The sequence below is a fragment of the Anabrus simplex genome, chromosome 5 (genome assembly GCF_040414725.1).
Source record: "Anabrus simplex isolate iqAnaSimp1 chromosome 5, ASM4041472v1, whole genome shotgun sequence".
Lineage (NCBI taxonomy): Eukaryota > Metazoa > Arthropoda > Insecta > Orthoptera > Tettigoniidae > Anabrus > Anabrus simplex.
In genome coordinates, this window is record NC_090269.1 from 172,848,973 (window position 1) to 172,867,958 (window position 18,986).

The 18,986-nt window shown below is 40.9% G+C and overlaps 1 protein-coding gene across 4 annotated transcripts in view; it reads left to right on the plus strand.

Annotated features, from left to right (window-relative positions):
* Positions 1–18,986, plus strand: part of LOC136874732 (tyrosyl-DNA phosphodiesterase 2) — a 109,317-nt gene that overhangs the window by 29,037 nt on the left and 61,294 nt on the right. For all 4 annotated transcript variants that reach the window (XM_068227792.1, XM_067148398.2, XM_068227791.1 and 1 more), the window contains exon 3: positions 8,112–8,203. In XM_068227792.1, coding sequence (XP_068083893.1) covers positions 8,112–8,203 — 92 coding nt within the window. The remainder of the gene's footprint in view (positions 1–8,111; positions 8,204–18,986) is intronic.

Here is an 18,986-nt window from a genome sequence, read left to right on the forward strand (position 1 = left end):
GTTCTTCAAAGGTTTCGGAAAATACGACGACATCATCCAAATAGTGATATAAGTACTCAAATTTGATGTCGGAAAAGACCCTATCTAGTAGCCTAGTGAGCACAGCTGCCCCCGTGGGGAGCCCGAAAGGCACGCGGTTGTATTCATATAAATTCCAGTCCGTGGCAAACGCTGTAAGATGTTTAGACTCTTCGGCAAGGGGAATTTGATTATAGGCCTGATTCAAGTCCAAGATGGTGAAGAACTTGGCCTTACGAAACCATGAAAAGCAAGAATGAAGGTCGGGAAGGGGCACAGATTGCAACACCACCTTCCGATTGAGAGCCCTGTAGTCAATGACAGGCCTGAAGCCTCCTTGGGGTTTCGGGACTAGAAAAATAGGCGAAGAATACGCTGACTTAGAGGGCCTAATAATACCATCCTTCAACATCTGATCGATGATTTCTTTCAGAGCCTTCATTTTAGGTGGAGATAGCCTATACGGTGGAAAACGGACAGGAATTGAATCCGTGACCTCAATTTTGTATTCAATAAGGTCAGTAACACCAAGAGTATCAGAGAACACCTCGGGAAACGACTGACACAGTTTCCGAATACTATCAGCCTGCTCCTCAGGTAGATGTCTAAGGTCTAATAACATCTCATCCTGGGTAGGCGAAATAGATGAACATGATACAGAATTACACTTTAACAAGGGAATTCTACAATTGGACGCAAATTTGAATATGCACGACCTACTCTGGAGATCGAGCACAAGACCAGTGTGAGAAATGAAGTCCGCTCCCAATATGATGGGGCAAGACAAACGCTTGGCCACAAACAATTTGATCTTCCATGTAAACTTAAAAACCCGAATTTTGACATGTATGGAACCTAGAATTTCTAATGGAGATGAATTAGCCGAAACATATTGAACAGGAGAAGAGACATAGTCAGGGAGTTTACAAACAGATTTCAATTTAGAATACCAATCAGCCGAAATAATGGAACAAACACTGCCTGAATCTAAGAGAGCTGTTATAGGCTCGTTATTTAACTCAATCTTAAGAAAAGGAACAGGTGCGGGGGTATCCGCCGCAATCCTAAGACACTCTTTAGGGCATTCAAAAGATGAATTTGAAGGCTGGTCGTTCTCTGCATTTACAACCTGTTTACTAGGGGCTAAGTCTCGGGAAGATGGATTAGTCGGCTCAGCCGACGCCACTAGTCACTTTTTATTATTGGAATAGCTGGAATTTGCACCAGAAGTTGAGCAGGAGGGGGTGCTATTTGAGTTTGGGCAATTCTTGGCGATATGTGAGAAGGCCCCACACTTAAAACAGCCTTGTGATGACCCTACTCCATTCCTTGTCCCACTTGACTTGATCAGAGGACACTTATTCCGCAGATGGTCAGGCGACCCACAAGCATAACATTTACGGGGATTGACTGGTCGGCGAGGTGGAGGCCGAGTGTTACTAAAGGAAGGCGGGGGTTCTTTCGCCACACGCAAGGAATCGGCATACCTAACTCCTTCCGCAGAGACGGCTAATGCTTCCAGTTCAGAGAAGGTTTGCGGGCACGCCGCGAAACACAAATATGACCTGTAGGGTGGTGAAATCCCTTCAACAATAGCTTGCACGATCTGATCCTCAGGGAAGTGGAGAGCAAACACCCTAGTATAAAACTTAATATCTTGGATGAAGTCTGCCAGGTTTTCATCCAAGCGCTGTACCCGATAATAGTATTTCTGAATAAGGGAGGACCTGGCCCTAGCCGGGATGAAGTTAGCTAGCAAATGGGCGTGGAAATCCTCAATAGAGGATTGCTCGGCAATGGCTCTAACTATTTTGTCAGATAGAACACCAATAGCATAAGGATAGATAATTTGCAAAATTTGACATGGGGAAAGAGAAAACACAAGGGCATGATCCTGAAATTCCACTAGAAATCTTAAAAATGAAATTACGTCACTGGTGGTGTTGACGGAAAACTTAGAGATACCTCTAAGCAACATTGCCAATGGATGAGGCAAGCTGCTGAACCCAGGTGTCATAGTCGTTAAAGGTTTCAAGGGCAAGGAAGTTAATTCAGAGCGGATGTTACTCAATGACGCACGGCGTTCAGATTCGTTGTTCGATGGGGCAGAGATAGTTTGAGCAGCAACGGTTATCCTATTGACTTCTCCCTGAGGAGGCTCTTCCTCGTTACCTACATTCACCGTGGCGGGTTGATCAGTTTTGGGAGGAGCTTCGCCGGTTAGCAATTGAGTGACCTTATTAGACAATTCAGAAATAGTTTCAAGGAGCGTATTAGCTTGCTTCCTCTGAACGTCATTCACCTTTAGAGACAATAGATCATTAACTCTATTTGCAAAGTGATACAGCCTGCCTTGCACACGCTTAATTTGATTAGGAGATGGATCGTTTTCATCAAAAAAGCTGACTACCGATGCTAGCCCAGTAATATTCTCGACAATCGTGGAAAGAGAGTCGTCAATTTCTTTCTCTCCCAAATTGGGGATGGAAATGGGCAAATCAAGGGACTCTCTAAGCTTGTTAGTGTCTATTGCAACCGTGCCTCCAGATTGAACGTTTCTGATAGTTAACTCATATATCAACTCCTCTTTGCGCAAGTAGTTAAGGAGGAGAACATCGCGAGGGCCGGGCATGATGACAGAACAATTTTGAAAAACTCAAAAAATTCCAGCAACTGAGAAAATTGTTAGAGTTCGAATCAAAGCAATGTTTAGCCGTCAAAAGGGGCTAAATTGAGACCCATTCAACCACGCTCTGCTACCACTTGTTACCGAGTTTTTGTGGTAGTTAAGCATGAAAGAAGGTGCTGGGTGGTGAATAGGTCTCAAGCTACTAAAGAGAAATTAAATTTTAAAATTTAACAAGGTTATATTTTCTTTTCAAAATTAGGTAACAACAAATAGAACAGGTACTTAGTAGCCGAAATACAACTTGAAATGTACAATTACAGGGATTAAAGAATTTGGGCTTCGAGCCCTGAAAACACAATTCTTGAGCAACTAGCTCAACTTTACGATATACCAATTTTAACAAAAGGGGCAGAAGACCCCACTCAAACCCTGGAGCCCTTGCTCCAAATTACACAGCAAAGCCTCCTCGAGGCATACAACTCTCAGTTTTAGAAAAGAGCCACTCGCTCTTAAAGTTAAGCCTCTCCCAGGCCACACCAAACTCAACTTTCAAGTTGTCCTCAAAGGACATATACACAGGGGTAAAATACCCAACCTACTGAGGTCTATTAGGTGAGAAAAGATTAATACATGACCTCTAAAATACAACTTGAGAGGAGGCGAACTTGCACTCCTAATACACTTTGCTTTTAAAACCTAATCTGGCTCTGGGCCACTAACGCAAGGGCTAATCCCATACTACAGAGGTGACTTAGAGAAGAACACTTTACATTACATAAACGAAGAAAAGTTTGAGAAAATAAGTTCACCTCAAAACAAATGTGAGTGGGAGCTCGAGAGGGTTAGCACTCTCTATCCCAATATGTAACTTTACAAGAAAAAGAAGAAAAGAGTAGTTACATTTTAGGAAAAGGTTACATGATGGAAAACGCTTCGAACCCGCCGCGAGAGTTAAACTGCCGACCTAGCAAGAAAAGAAGATATTAATAGGCCATTACCTGGTAGTAGATCGCTGCCGAGGAAAGAGGCGCTTCCCGCCTCCTGCTATGTACTTAATACACTGAAAGATGGAACAGAAGTGGCCCGGAGACCCCAAAATCAGCAGTTTATATCCTCTCGCGGAAGATTCTAGGCGTTAGGGGAAATAAAACACCCTCCCACAAAATCTTTATTGGTTCGGGAAAAGAAACCCCTACATAGAGGAAAAAGAAACACATTATTGGTGGAAAATTAATTAAAGAAATTCGGGATTGGCTAGATCCAAACTAAGGGGAAAAAGAGGGGTATACAGCCAACTTAAACAATAACAGAAAGAAATTTAACAAGAAACAAACTTTTGAAATAAAAATTTCTCCAACAAAATAGTTCTTTGATTTCGCACTAGGTTGCACTATTGTAATTCTTCAGTAGTGTCCTCTAGAAGAGAAAGTTCCCACTTCTTACTTCAAGCGAAACAAAAACACATCAAAAGTGACACAGTTCAAAAACTCAAAATTTTTCCACGTGGTGACATCTTCTGAGAAAGTAGAGAATTAATAGAATAGATAAAGTTCAACCTTCCTCCAGAAGAGGTGTTTCAACTGGCGCAACTTTTAAATAAACAGAGTAGAGGTGTACCGCCCGGTACAATTATTATTATTATCATTATTATTATTAAAAATTGGGGAACGGAAAACATTCTTCAGGGCTGCTGATGGTGCATTTTGATCCTACGATCTCTCATACAACTCATTCGGTTACACAGTACCATAGTTTCATCTTATCGGGCGAGTTGGCTGTGCGGTTAGGGCACGCAGCTGTGAGCTCGCATCTGGGAGATAGTAGGTTTGAACCCCACTGTCGGCAGCCATGAAGCTGGTTTTCAGTGTTTTCCCATTTTCACACCATGCAAATGCTGGGGCTGTACCGTAAATAAGGCCTTGACTGCTTCCTTCCCATTCCTGGGCCTTTTTTTTATCTCATCGTCACTATGACACCTATCTGTGTCGGTAAAAAAAGTTAACAAGTTTCATCTTCCCTTTGCCGATGCTATTTAGATTACATTCACTCAAACAACATTATAATCAGAGCTGCACTTCCTTATATGGTAGTGTGTCGCTTTACTTTCTATAATGTGAGGCTTTGCCATATGTGTGTAATATGAAGGAAGACTACATCTGACATAACATTTGGCGCGCACAGCAATGAATTTCAATGGTTGTGACAAGAAAAGAGTTGCATGGAAGATACTTCTATTTCCATTTTTGAACCAATATTGAAACTTTAAATGACATCTAGCTAAACACTGGCTGAACATTGTTTATGCAAGGAACATTGTGCATAATTTAGACATTGTTTAGACAGATATTGTCTAAGACTTAAAACTAGTCATTGTTTCTGCAGTTTAACCATAAACATTGTCTAAATACCATTTCTGCAATCGGCCGTAATAGTTTATAAAGAATGTTGGTTATTTTAATAATATATTAAAATGTCGTATACATGTTTTGCCACTTTGTCATTAACCTTATCGAAAGTTTGTTTTGCTGCCTAAAACTTAGATCAGTTAAAACGTCCTTATATTAGCCATTGCTGCCTTCAACCAGCATTTCTGAGATAGTCCGTATCTCTTTTATCTTTCAGTACATGTTTAAGTTGCGTTGGTGATAGTGTGTCTCTCTCGTAATTCCAAGTTCACAGGTTCAATTTCAGTCAGTGTAGTCAGCAAATCTTGGGACTTTTATGTCATTGGCTTGCTGGCACAGTCAGCGTCATCTGACAATATTAACTTTCCTTAGGAACCTACAGTAGGTGTAGAGCAGTGGCGTATCCTGGAATCTCCACTGAGGCATGCAACTAGTAACCATGCAGTTAACACAATGTATTAAGTAAATTTCAATTCTACTCACCCTAATTACATGTAGGTGAACTCGAGCCAAACAGTTTTACTGTAAGTTTCTGGATGAACGTGCGTACACAATTCTTGTTTTCTCTTTTTAAATTTACGAGGGTCCGCCTCTGTGGTGTAGTAGTTAATGTAATTAGCTGCCACCCCTGGAGGCCCGGGTTCGCTTTCTGGCTCTGCCACGAAATTTGAAAAGTGGTACGAGGGCTGGAACGGGGTCCACTCAGCCTCGAGAGGTCAACTGAGTAGAGGTTGGTTCGATTCCCACCTCAGCCACCCTCGAAGTGGTTTTCCGTGGTTTCCCACTTCTCCTCCAGGCAAATGCCGGGATGGTACCTAACTTCAGGCCATGGCCGCTTCCTTCCCTCTTCCTTGTCTATCCCTTCCAATCTTCCCATCCACTGCAAGGCCCCTGTTCAGCATAGCAGGTGAGGCAGCCTGGGCGATGTACTGGTCATCCTCCCCAGTTGTATCCCCTGACCCAGAGTCTGAAGCTCCAGGACACTGCTCTTGAGGCGGTAGAGGAGGGATCCCTCGCTGAGTCCGATGGAAAAGCCAACCCTGGAGGGTAAGCAGATTAAGAAGAAGAAGAAGAAATTTACGAGGGAAGGTAGAGGTCTCGCGGCTTTAACTATTTGCATCTTTTCATCAAACGAACGGCCAGTTAATGGCTTTTCAAACTGATTTACAATTATATCCGTTTTAGACTCGTCCATCGTTAATACCACATTGCGCAAAATATAATAAAACACCAAAAACGACGAATAGCACAGGAACAGCACACACAGAATGAACTCACTAATCAGCAAAACACACAATGAATTAACTCACTAGTTAGCCACAACTCAAGCACTGGAGGTCACCCCAGTGGCATTGGTCAGTTTCGTCACGTTGGGTTCTCGCTGGGGGTAATCTGTGTGTCCCGTTCGCTGTAAACATGTCGATTTTCTCCAAGTTGCTAACAGATGGCAGAGGGTAGCACGGGTATGGGGTGACAAATTCTGACCAAGTTTCAATTGCAGCGACATCGTTCGGAGGGTTTTAGAACTACGTCTGCCACTGAATGCAATTTTAAGATTGAATGCCTTACGTCGTTAACTCCTCCATTTGCTGTCTCTTTCTTCCGAGAGTGGAGTAGACGGCGAGACTACACCAGCACCACACATAATCAAGCAACAGAACTAGTACAGTTGCGCGGACCTTTTGAACTTCTGAGAGATGAAATCGTTAATATTTGACCTGAAACAACCTAAAATCTTAAATCAGACAGTTCTTTGTGTTATCATAACGCATGCAATGAATGCCTTGCATTCAAGGAGAATACGCCCCTGGTGTAGAGTTATGCTTTAGTTGCTAAACAACAAAATTGGGAGGCAGATGCTACCTGTATTGCACCCATTCAGAAGGTCTGCATCTGAATAGCTGAGATGGTACAATTTATAATTTATGTCCATCTATGCAGGTGCACAATAATGTAATTACAGTTTAACACATTGGAGACGACAACCATAGAAACTAGGCGATTTGCTTAATTGGTGCTGACGGAGCTTGAAGAACCTATGGATGCACGATTTCCCTCAGGAAAAAAATAGTAGCCACTGTTTCAGTGAGCGGTGACTTTACCAAAATACTGATGGATGCTTCTATAAACATAAAATGTACTAGTTATGAGCAGAAGTTAATAGCTCTTCTTTCAAGGTATTGATAACACAGCCACATTCCTATATAACCTGAGGCTGAGTCATTGTTCACTTTCAACTGTGAAACAAGTGGAAAGCACGTGTCTGCGGACAGGAAGAATGTGTGTTCAAGTAACAGGCTTGTTTGTGTAATTCTTGCAAGTATTTAGCATATCTAATTCAAGTGTACAAAATGTAGACAATACATCCATACTGGTTGTTCTTATGGATTACTCAAGTTATGATATTGAGGAAGAGGATAACACACACCAAGTGAACGTGTTGATTCTGATACTTCAAGCATGTAAACATAGATAAGGAGCTTATTTCAAATTGGTGTGCAGTGGGTTCTGTTATATAGTTTTATACCACTCCCTGAAAATTTGGGTTGTTGCCAATGTACAGATAACATGCACAACCCGATGCGAGCCCATCAAGTGACGAATGGTGGGAGAGCAAATTACTGGTTGTAAACAACAATACCCGTGCTAATTGACCAATTAGATTAGAATCTCTATTAGGCCTAGTATGTTTTAGTAGATCTGTCCACAATATTTGTCAAATTTCAAAATATTAACCTGACTGGCATCCATAGTCGTTTGTAGAACTTATCGTCTTCATAAAGTTATATTTAAAAATTGCTGCACTGTTATGATAATTAAATCTTACTTTTGTGTCGAGGATAGTGTGATCTTTCTAATATTCCAAAACTTGTTACAATAATTGAATTTCCCAACGTTGAAAAAATTTCAGAAAACATTAAAAATTGTGCAATTTCTGGAGAGTAGCACATTGAAGTATGGTCTTCTCCAATGTGTTAATCTTTTGTAGACATTTCTCTAAATGTTTGATTTTGAGCAACTGTTTGTCATATTTACCATAGTTTATTTTTTTATTACAGCGCTCTGTGAATGCTTTCTTTGAAAGTACATCGCGTGGTGGCATAAATGCTCTTCATGATGGGGATGAGCCTGAACTTGTTATTAAAGTCGAGTAAGTATATAAATTGTATTTGGAGGTTAGAAAAGTATTATTTCTTAGAAATTGTTAGAACTTTCCATTTCTTCTGCGATTATTTAAATTTTTTAAATTGCAGAAATACAAAATCCATTCATTTTAAAGATGATTGGGGTATTGTTACAGAGAAATGAAAACTAGTCACCCATTTAATACACTTTCTAAGTAGGGGACTGGTGCCAGGACATTTTCTAGTCTTGAAAACTCTCCGTTCTTTATGTAGAAAGTGTAGAATCAAAGATAAGGAAAGAGCTAAACAAGAATTTTCAACATAGCATTCTAAGATTTCTTGGTATTATCATGACCATAGCATAAATACCGTATTTACATCTGTGTTTTGTAGTTATGAAATGTCCGCCTCCGTAGCGTAGGGCTACTGCAGCTCTGATGATGTCGCACAAATAAGTGAACAGTTTCGTGTCCTACCCGCGCATTGCAGGCATGTATCAGTCAAGCTATATGTCTCTGTTTTCTAGTTAAGAACATCTGCCAGCGTAATGGTTAGCACAGTTAGTTGCCGTTCTCTAGAGTCTTAGTTTGATTCCTGGTACCGTACTGCCAGAGAATTACGAATGGCAGGAAGGTTTATATGAGGTAAAAATGGTACATGTTACTCCCCTCCCCTCCCCTCCTCGGGATGACGAAATGAGTTTACTTTAGTTGAGAGATATCCACGGTTGTTGCTATTAACATACACTTAAGAAAATGGAAATTGCAACACCTTGAAGGCATTGGTCATTTGTGTTGATTTTCAAGATGTAGAACGATGCCATGTAGGTACGTAAACGGAAGTTTCAGACCCATTGGATTGTTGCTGCAGATCTCCCTACGTGACTGGTCGCGGAGGAATCAACTCCAGTATACGGACTCTGGTGTAGAGTAGTTGACTTGCAGTCTGTGAAGTGAAGTTTTCCCCGTCAAACATGATTCGACGACAGAGAAGAGCACACTATCAACAACTGTCGCTGTTTGAGAGGGCTCGGATAACTGGGCTGTGTGAGGCTGGATTATCGCTAAGGACTGTCGCTGAACGTGTTGGCTGATAGGCATCTGCGGTACGTGTATGGCAGCCGTGGTCAAATGAAGGTACCCACACTCATAGACCTGGCACAGGCCCAGCGTGACAGACAACTGTGAGAGAGGATTGCCCGTCATTCGGATGGCCCGGATGGATCCCCATGCAACAGAGGCGCAAATTCGAGCAGCTGTGGCACCCCGCGTTACACAACAAACAGTTGGTAATCGCCTGTGTGCAGCTGGCTTGCGAGCCCGTGTCCCTGCAGAAGGTGTTCCATTGACCCCACAACAGCGACGTGTAAGGCTGGCCTGGTGTCGAGAATGATCGATGTGGGTCGACGAATAGCATAGGGTCATCTTTAGTACTGAATCGTGCTTCTGTCTTGCCTGCAGTAATCGCCGGAATCGTGTGCGCCGACGTACCGGGGAGAGGGGCCACCCAGATCTTATTGTCGAGAGATACACAGGGCCAACACCAAGTACTATGGTCTGGGGAGCTATTGGCTTTAATGTGAAATCATAATTAGTGCTTGTTGAGGGCACTATGACTGCTCGACAGTACGTTGATGGGGTACTCAATCCAGTGGTTGTCCCTATGATGACAAACATTGCTAATGGGATGTTACAGCAGGACAGTGCCTGGGTTCACACTGCACGCATCTCCAGAGAAGCTCTCCACGACATCGCAACCTTAGAATGGCCCGCCAGATCACCAGACCTCAGTCCTATTGAGCATGTGTGGGACATGATGGATCGACAACTGGCCAACCGTCCTCAGCCACCCACAACACTGGAACAACAGACCTGCGCAATTTCAATTTTCTTCAGTGTAGCAAGTGAGATCATTAACAAAGTGGTCATTTAATATATCGTAACTAGTACCAATATAGTTATTGTTTGGAGAGTAGTAGTTTTAAGTTTGATTAAAAACTACCCAATCATAACGATTGTTTTACTCGCAACATACTTAACAAACAATAATAATGACTTGCACAAACGAGACGTTTCGGAAAAAGCATTGTGACTTTGGGGACTCTCCAGGATGTGAAGTGGACAACTGGTGCAGAGTGGTTGGATAAACGCCATGCTCAACAGAGCGAGCTAATGAAAACCTATTTGATCAATCGAGAAATTAGTAAACGCCAGAATGTATAATGAAACTTTTCGTGGTCCCCAGTTGGCCCAGTAGCTAATAATAATAAATAAATAAATAAATAAATAAATAAATAAATAAATAAATAACTTGTACCGGATGTACACCCGCCCCGTACGTTTAAATGTAGCGCCTTGGAGAATGCCGTCTAAAATCTATAATACCAATATAAATGGTCTGTTATTGGACATTATAAATTTTCCAGCTAACTCATTCCTGGTTGCCAGAGTTTCGCCCTCGTGTGCTAGGTTGGGCTCATCAGTTGGTACCTAGCACACCTACCAAGACGCTGGCTAGTGCATACCATGGAGACCACTGCATAGGCTAATTGTAGCCACCGGCTGTGCCAGTACACTCTGAGAGACTTTGTCTCATTATCAAAAATTGATGCCTGCTTGGCCATCAGATGATAGATGTTGATTCCCGTAGGGAATCTGAAATATTTGTTCCGAATGAGTAAATTTATAATACCAGTATAAATGGTCTGTTATTGGACATTATAAATTTTCCAGCTAACTCATTCCTGGTTGCCAGCATTTTGCCGTCATGTGCTAGCCCTATTATGCACTTTATAAACTGTTACAGTGATGGCCAACCAGCAAGCATTAAACAAGCAAACAACCAGTTGGAGAGTGTGGACTGTCTGCTTACCTTGACAGCATAGTCTCCAGAGACAACTTAACCACAAGAGAGATCACCAGCAGAATGCAAGAGAGTTCCATCTTCTACCAACGGGTGAGGACTCTTCTTAGGCAAGATAAGATTCCACCTCAAGCAATATTAGGAGTATTTAGCAGAAACTTCATACCAATTTTACGGTATTGAACAACATACTCTTTTGAAGAGAAACCAGTCAAGACTGCAGGCATCAGAAATGAAGTTCCAGAAGACCACCGGGATGGACAAGTTAAAAAATGAGGAGGTGAGGCAGGAAGCTAGGATGAAGACATCTCTACTAGACAGTTAGCACATCCAAAACTATGGTAGTTTGGACACTTGATGAGAATATGGACTCTACAAGAACAGCCTGAGCCGGGCTGAATGGGTCTGACGGCGCTGGCCTTCTGACCCCAAGTTGGCAGGTTCGACCCTGACTCAGTCCGTTGGTATTTGAAGGTGCTCAAATACGTCAGTCTCGTGTCAATAGATTTACTGCCATGTAAAAGAACTTCTGCAGGACAAAATTCCGGCACCTCGACGTCTCCGAAGACCGAAAAAGTACTTAGTGGGATGTAAAGCCAATATCGTTATTATTAGCCTGGGCACTTGGAAAGAAAAGGTGAAAGGAATAGCCAGGTTGAAAGACCTTAGAACCCGCTGGATGGGTATGGTTAATTTTACAATTTTTTTTAAACAATTTTGCTTTTATGTTGTACCAACACAGGTAAGTCTTATGGCAACAGTGAGATAGGAAAAGGCTAGGAGTGGGAAGGAAGTAGCCGTGGCCTTAATTAAGGTATAACCCCACCATTTGCCTGGTGTGAAAATGGGAAACCATGGAAAACCATCTTTAGGGCTGCTGACAGTGAGGCTGGATATGGTCAAGACTGACATTGCAGCTACGGGAAGGACATTGGGTGATGTCATAGATACCAAGACATTCATGGATATAGGAGAGTGGAGAAGGCTTGTCGACAGTAACTAGAACCACAAAGAGATGATGAATTGGAGAAGACAGTGCTGCTTAATCTGGGGAATTCCCTGTGTTGAATCACTCCTGCAGTGATTGTTGAGTCTGTATTATTGAGAACAAGAGACTCCATCATTAGCAATTCAGTAATTTCTTCATACAGTACTGTACTCTACACTCCGCACGGCCTTACTTCTAAATTGAAGTTTCGCAAAACAAATGAGCATCGCCTTCCCTCTGTTGCCAGCGCGTTACGCCTGCGAGAACAGCTGATGCAATATGACCGCGGTAAACAGCCATTTTAAATTGTAATACATACTTAGAAAAACAAATGAATATGGATTGAAAACAAATTCACAAGAACTACACTTTCTAACAATATCTGGCACTAAAAGATAATATATTATTAACAATAAAAGAGAATGAGGAAATAATACATCACTAACGGCTGATGGCTGGGACAGAAAGGAGGTTATGGCCTACAAAGGGAACACTGTACCGATCTGAGTCACTGCAACCCTCCAACAATATGAAAAACACACTAAGTATTGAAGGAAAATGCAAAAGATCGCGAACCGTACCGAATACCATACACGCTGAGCGAGAGAGGTTAACCACGTGGCGAATGTTAATATTAGAGTTGGCAACTGGGTTTCGAGATCGTGCTCTGCCGATATAAATCGATATGAACGGCAGCTTGGGATTGGTTGGATGTCTATGCTTCAGCGCATAACCACCAGACAGAGCCAAAATCTGCTAAAACGTCAATTTAGAAGTAGAGCCGTACGGAGTATAGTATAATGTACCAAACGAAAGTAAACTACCATCTTCATCACATTCAATCAGAGTGTCAGAGCATAAGGCTATTTGTGCACTGGAAGCAACTACACGTTATTACGAGATTAGGCGGCTGTGTGTGTACTGGCACGACTGATCCCAGTGTGAAGAGTGTAATGAAACCGCATCCACTGTAAATGACCTGGAGCAGAGTATTTCATGCGATGACAAGCGGCCAATCTCCTTGAATAGGACTTGCCACTTGTAATAGCCAGTACACTATGGTTCCTACAAGCACTTAGTTATCTCCCAATATCATATGCAACATTATTATTGTTACAGGGATTCCGTGGTTTACATAGGTGAAAGAAGGCGTGGGCATGGATGGGTCTATATAAGACAATTTGAAGATTCATTTAAAACTATAAAATTATAGCTATGTTCCTTTCTCTGCTATTTTTGGTTTCTTTTCAGATGTTAAATTTTAACAAACAATTCATCAAGCGAAAACAAGGTTTCAATTACAGAAGTACTGTCGGATTTTAAATTATGGACACTCGAGTTTAGGCTTTAATTACAAACGAACCAATAGGCCTATTGCAATACAAGTTATACCAATATTTCCCTTGTTTAATTCTACATTAGCGTATATGACACACATTGTTTTCGGCGTTCATTAAATATTTTTTATTTGTGGTTGTAATAAAAATTACCTGGGTTTTTGGCTTCTTCTCTAGGAAGCGCTCACTTAGGAATATATACAAGGAAAATTACTTGTCTGATGGTAATGCAATTTTTATATGTTATAACCACATGTATTTGTAGTGTAATACTCAAGTTACAATTTTTTTCAACCATCCCAAAAAATGTTCTTATCATTTTTCTAAAGCAACTCTTTCTCAACCCATGATAAACGTACAACAGCAAACTAGGGCTTGTTTTGAAGCACTCGGTCATGCCAGTCATGGTTATCAGAAACTACAGCAACTGTAACCGTACAGTTAGGTACCGAATTTATGAAGTGTAATATTGAAAGGAGGTTTTGTGTACGCCAGACCGTGCAATTAACAGCAGGCCGGGTGGTGAAAACGGGCGCAGTGTTGCCGCGCTCAGTAGTAATCACGCGCGCAACGAACACAGTACACTCGCCCCGGGTAGTTGTGCAACGGAATGCCCATGACCTTGGTTTATCCGCAAGCTATTTTCAGTTGTCCTATGTTCTGCATGTTTGCCACGTCACTTCAAGATGCCTCCGAGACCGCCGTTATCAGAGGGTAAACTTACAATGATTTTGAGTGCCGTTTGTTTCTTTCAATGTGAGGGGAAAAAAGTAGGGGACAAGAGGTTCCCTGTCTACAAGAAGGTGGCAGATTGTTTTGGGTTATCGCTGTCGTCAGTGAAGAGAGTAGGAGCTGCTTCAAAGTAGAATGATGGAAATAAGTCATCTAGGTCAAGAAAGCAGTAGTGTGTGAGACCGGGCCGTCCGAAAATCCATCTCGATGATTTTACTTTGGGCACAATACGAATATGCACGATTTTTATATAAGATATTACCCACAATTAAAAGCCTACGCATGAAACTGTTAGAAAATATGCTGGATTTTCCTGATATGTCAATTTCTACGCTTTTGAAAGTAGTTCGAAGCTTGGGATTCCGATTCAAAAAACTAAACAGGAAACCAGTGCTAATGGAATCTGTGACAGTTGTTGCATCCCGACATACCTACCTTAGACGAATTAGAGACTTAAGAACACAGGGCTACAAGATCTTCTTTACAGACGAGATGTGGTGCGTACAGAACCATACTATGAAATATGGGTGGCAAGAAAACGTGGTTGAAGCTTTAGAAAACAACTTTGACAACTATAATCAGCAAATTTATGGATGGCGTGGAGGGTTCAAAACACCATCTGGAGCTGGGAAACGCATCATAATTTTACACATCGGAAGTGAAGAAGGATATCTTGACGGTGCAGAACTTTGTTTTATTGGCAAGAAAGGCAGTGGTGATTACCACAATGAGATGAACTCGACTCATTATGAAGAATGGTTCACGAAAGTCCTGAGTTTATTGCCTCAAAGGTCGGCTGTCGTTATAGATCAAGCTCCATATCATACGATGGTCGATCCTTCATCTAAAAACCCAAACATGTCATGGCTGAAACCTGAAATTAAATCCTGGATAACATTGAGGAATATTTCACTACCACCTGGAGTTGATGATTATAACAAATTAACGAAATCAGAGCTGATTGCCCTTGCCAGGCCTAATTTTCAAACACCGGTAAAGAAGCTGGAACAACTGACTAAACAACTTCGACCAGATGTACAGCTTGTTTGGTTACCAGTGGCCCATTGCGAGCTTAATCCAATTGAGCTCATTTGGGCTTACATAAAAGGGAAAATAGCAAAAACAAATCTGGCTAACACATTAGAAAATGGTAGAGGTATGGAAGCAATTAACGCTTTATGCCGAGAAGCCTTATGTACTGTCACTCCTGAACTCTGGAAACAACACATTAAACACGCTAAGAAAATTGAAGACCACTACTGGGAAAAAGATGGACTGTCTGAAAACGTCCCTTATTTCGAGCCAGTCATAATCAACATGAATAACAGCAGCACCAATTTTGGAACACAGTGATTTTTCAGGCGAAGAAAATTGATAGAATTAAATATTGTAAATATATATAAATAATAATGCAAATAACTCTTGTAAAAATTGTACAGTGTGATATTTCTAAATTAGGAAGTCAATCATTTTTAAACCTGCCTTTGAAGGTCCAAAGCCCTTATGAGAAAAGGTGATGGGAAGTGGAATTTGTAAGAGGAAATAAAATTAAAGGTTGAAAGTAAACGAAAAGCTGTGTTCGTTGCGCGCGTGATTACTACTGAACGCGGCAACACTGCGCCCGATTTCACCACCCGGCCTGCTGTTAATCGCATGGTTCGCGTACACAAAACCTCCTTTCAATATTACTCTTCATAAATTCGGTACCTAACTGTACGGTTACAGTTGTTGTAGTTTCGGATAACCATGACTGAGTGCTTCAAAACAAGCCCAAGTTTGCTGTTGTACGTTTATCCTGGGCTGAGAAAGAGTTGCTTTAGAAAAATAAGAACATTTTTTGGGGTGGTTGAAAAAAATCGTAACTTGAGTATTACACTACAAATACATGTGGTTATAAAATATAAAACCTTCATTACCATCAGACAAGTAGTTTTCCTTGTATATATTCCTAAGTGAGCGCTTCCTAGAGAAGAAGCCAAAAACCCGGGCAATATTTATTATAACCACAAATAAAAAATATTTAATGAATGTCGAAAACAATGTGTCTTATATAAGCTAATGTAGAATTAAACAAGGTAAATATTGGTATAACTCGCATTGCAATAGGCCTATTGGTTCGTTTGTAATTAAAGCCTAAACTCGAGTGTCCATAATAAATCTGACAGTAGCTCATTAGTTTAGGTACAATGTAGGGAAAAACAGAATAGGCCTAATCAACAAATTGCCAATTAACAGTCTGAGCTTAAAGCCCCCAATTTACAAATATGACTTGAGCACTACTGCTCCATTCACTCAATTATAAAGGAGACAGATCTCCCAATTTCATTTACACCACTAGGAGACAGAGTATCCAAAATACACAATCTTCCAAGAGCACCTTTTGATCCACAAAATTATCTAGGAGGCTACTCTCCGAACATTATCACATTATAACCTTCCAAAGGCACCATTAACACCTTTACATTAGTAGAAAGACCATCCATGCTCAATAAAATTTACCTGTAACTCCCAGGCCTATCAAAGGCACAGCCTACATTTTACAAATTCGAGCAGTATTTACTGTCTGCTATGCTCAACAGTCTTAACATCTTAATATAAAAGAAATGAAATCGAATTTCACAGGGGTATTGAATATCCATTCTACCTGGCCTTTGTGAAAAACAATAGCTTAAAGTAACTGGCCCAAACAATCAAAGTGGTGTGGAGGCGGACACTTGCACTCCTTTAAATTTGCAGTGAAAAGCTGAAAACCCTATTTGGGCTTATGGCCTGAAGTTACAGAGGCTAATTCTATGCTACTGAGGTGACTAGGTGGAGAAAATATTTAAGTTACAAAGGTTACAAACAGAAAACGGTTACAAAATCATAGTCGCCTCAAAATCAAGTTGATAGGGAACACGAAAGGGTAGCGCACTCCCTGTTCCCTGATTACATTTAAGTTCCGTTGGTTTGTTTGAGATTTACATTAGAAGTTTGAAATGTACATTTTAGAAAATTGAAGTTACATAATTAAAGATTGGAAACCTTCCCGTTGAGCTAGCTGTTAAAAACGATCACTTAGTTAAACCAGGACTGCCATTACCTTGAGCTGATGGACTACTTGATGATGGACGAGGCACCCCGCCTCCTTTATAAACACACACTCTAGACTGGGGCGATGAATAAGACAACCTGTTCGAAAATGTGCCAGCTTTTATATTCGAGGGGAAGGTTCCAGAAAACTCTAGGCCAAGGCCTGACACACCCCCAATTTTGATTGCTTAATTATATAAATACAATTGGCCAACATCTTAAGTTGGCGGGAAGGGATAGAAGTGCTGCCAACTTCAACCTGCCAAAAACAAAGAACAATCAACTCGGTTTAGGAAACCTAGGAATACAAAATTACTTTATCAATTTAGTCGTCAATCTTCACACCAGAAGGCATAACATAAATTTATAGTAGACACATCTGTAGAGAAATGTCCGAACTTCTTGTATTAGTTGCTGCAAGTTTTAGATTTAAGATGGCATTCTTCAAGGCGCTTCATTTGAATGAACGGTGCAGGTGTACCTACCGGTACAATTATTATCAAAGTACCAATCAACATTAGTCATGGCTATAGATGGTGAAAAGCGGATCAGTGCAGTTTTTTAAAAACACCCCTATGGACTATGAAAGATAAGCACTATCATTCTCGAGATATAAAATTCAAACTATGGGCGATGTTACACAGAAAGCGGGTGCTGATAATGGTATGCAGTCTACCCCTTAGTCCCTTTTCTTGATGTGGACTCAAGGATGAGGTCAGATGAATTTACATGGCGTGTTTTACGGCCAGATCCCTTCTTGATGCCGACCTCAGTTGTGGGGCTAATGATGGTGAATGAAACTGGGCAAGGAGGTGGAAGGAATTGTCTGTGGCCAATGAATAGGAATCATCCTAATACTTGCCTGGAAGTGAAGATGGGAAACTACAGAAAACTATTCTCAGGACAGCCGGCTCTGGGACTCCAATCCCAGCGTCTCCTGAATGCAGAGCTAGACTTCATAGCCGAAGCGCGGCCTCTCCGCTCAGTAAGTGTTGATAATGGTAAGTAGTCTTGTAGTCTTATAAAATTATGATTTATGTATAATATGTTTATAGTTTCAATAACATGTGCAGCTCCTGTTGTAAATGATCCAAAGCAGTGTAGCTCATCTGCTGAACAAGCTAAATTGGGGCCACCAACACCAAACACAGAAAAATGAATGATAAAAATCTTCATGACAGCAAAAGTTCCTTGAAACAGAGAGCAAAATTACAATTACGTGTTGAAAGTAAAGCCGTTAAGGACGACAGCGATTTCCGATTTTTGGTAAGCCTCATTCCATACATGAAGAAGTTTCCCGACAAACAAACATTGGCTGTGAGAAATAAGCTCCAGCAAGTTTTTAAAGATGAGAATGATTTACATCAAACTTCTTTACACATGCTGTCAACGTATACATATGACCCCATCATCCTGATCCATTGAATCAAAACCTGAAATAAGCCCACTCAGTGACATTCGAGTGAAATCTGGCTCTTTAGATGTGGGCTTACGATAATGGTGTAATAAGGTTACAGGTACATCATAACAAACATAGTCAGTGTTAAAAGTGATGTGTGTGGTGGAGTTGCAACAAATATTTCTTGAGGATTATACAATTTTAGAACAATGAAAAGGGAAATTGTTGAAAACATATAGAAATTAAAAAGGTTTTATATTCCTGTTTTACTCTTGTTAAGTGAATTTTTCTGATGGATGTGTACGTTCCTTACTTTTGTATGTTACATTGATATCGTAAATTACATTCTTAATTTGATTTTTGATTCTTTCAAAAATATAAAATCTTTAAAAAACTATTCACATCACTTACTACAGATT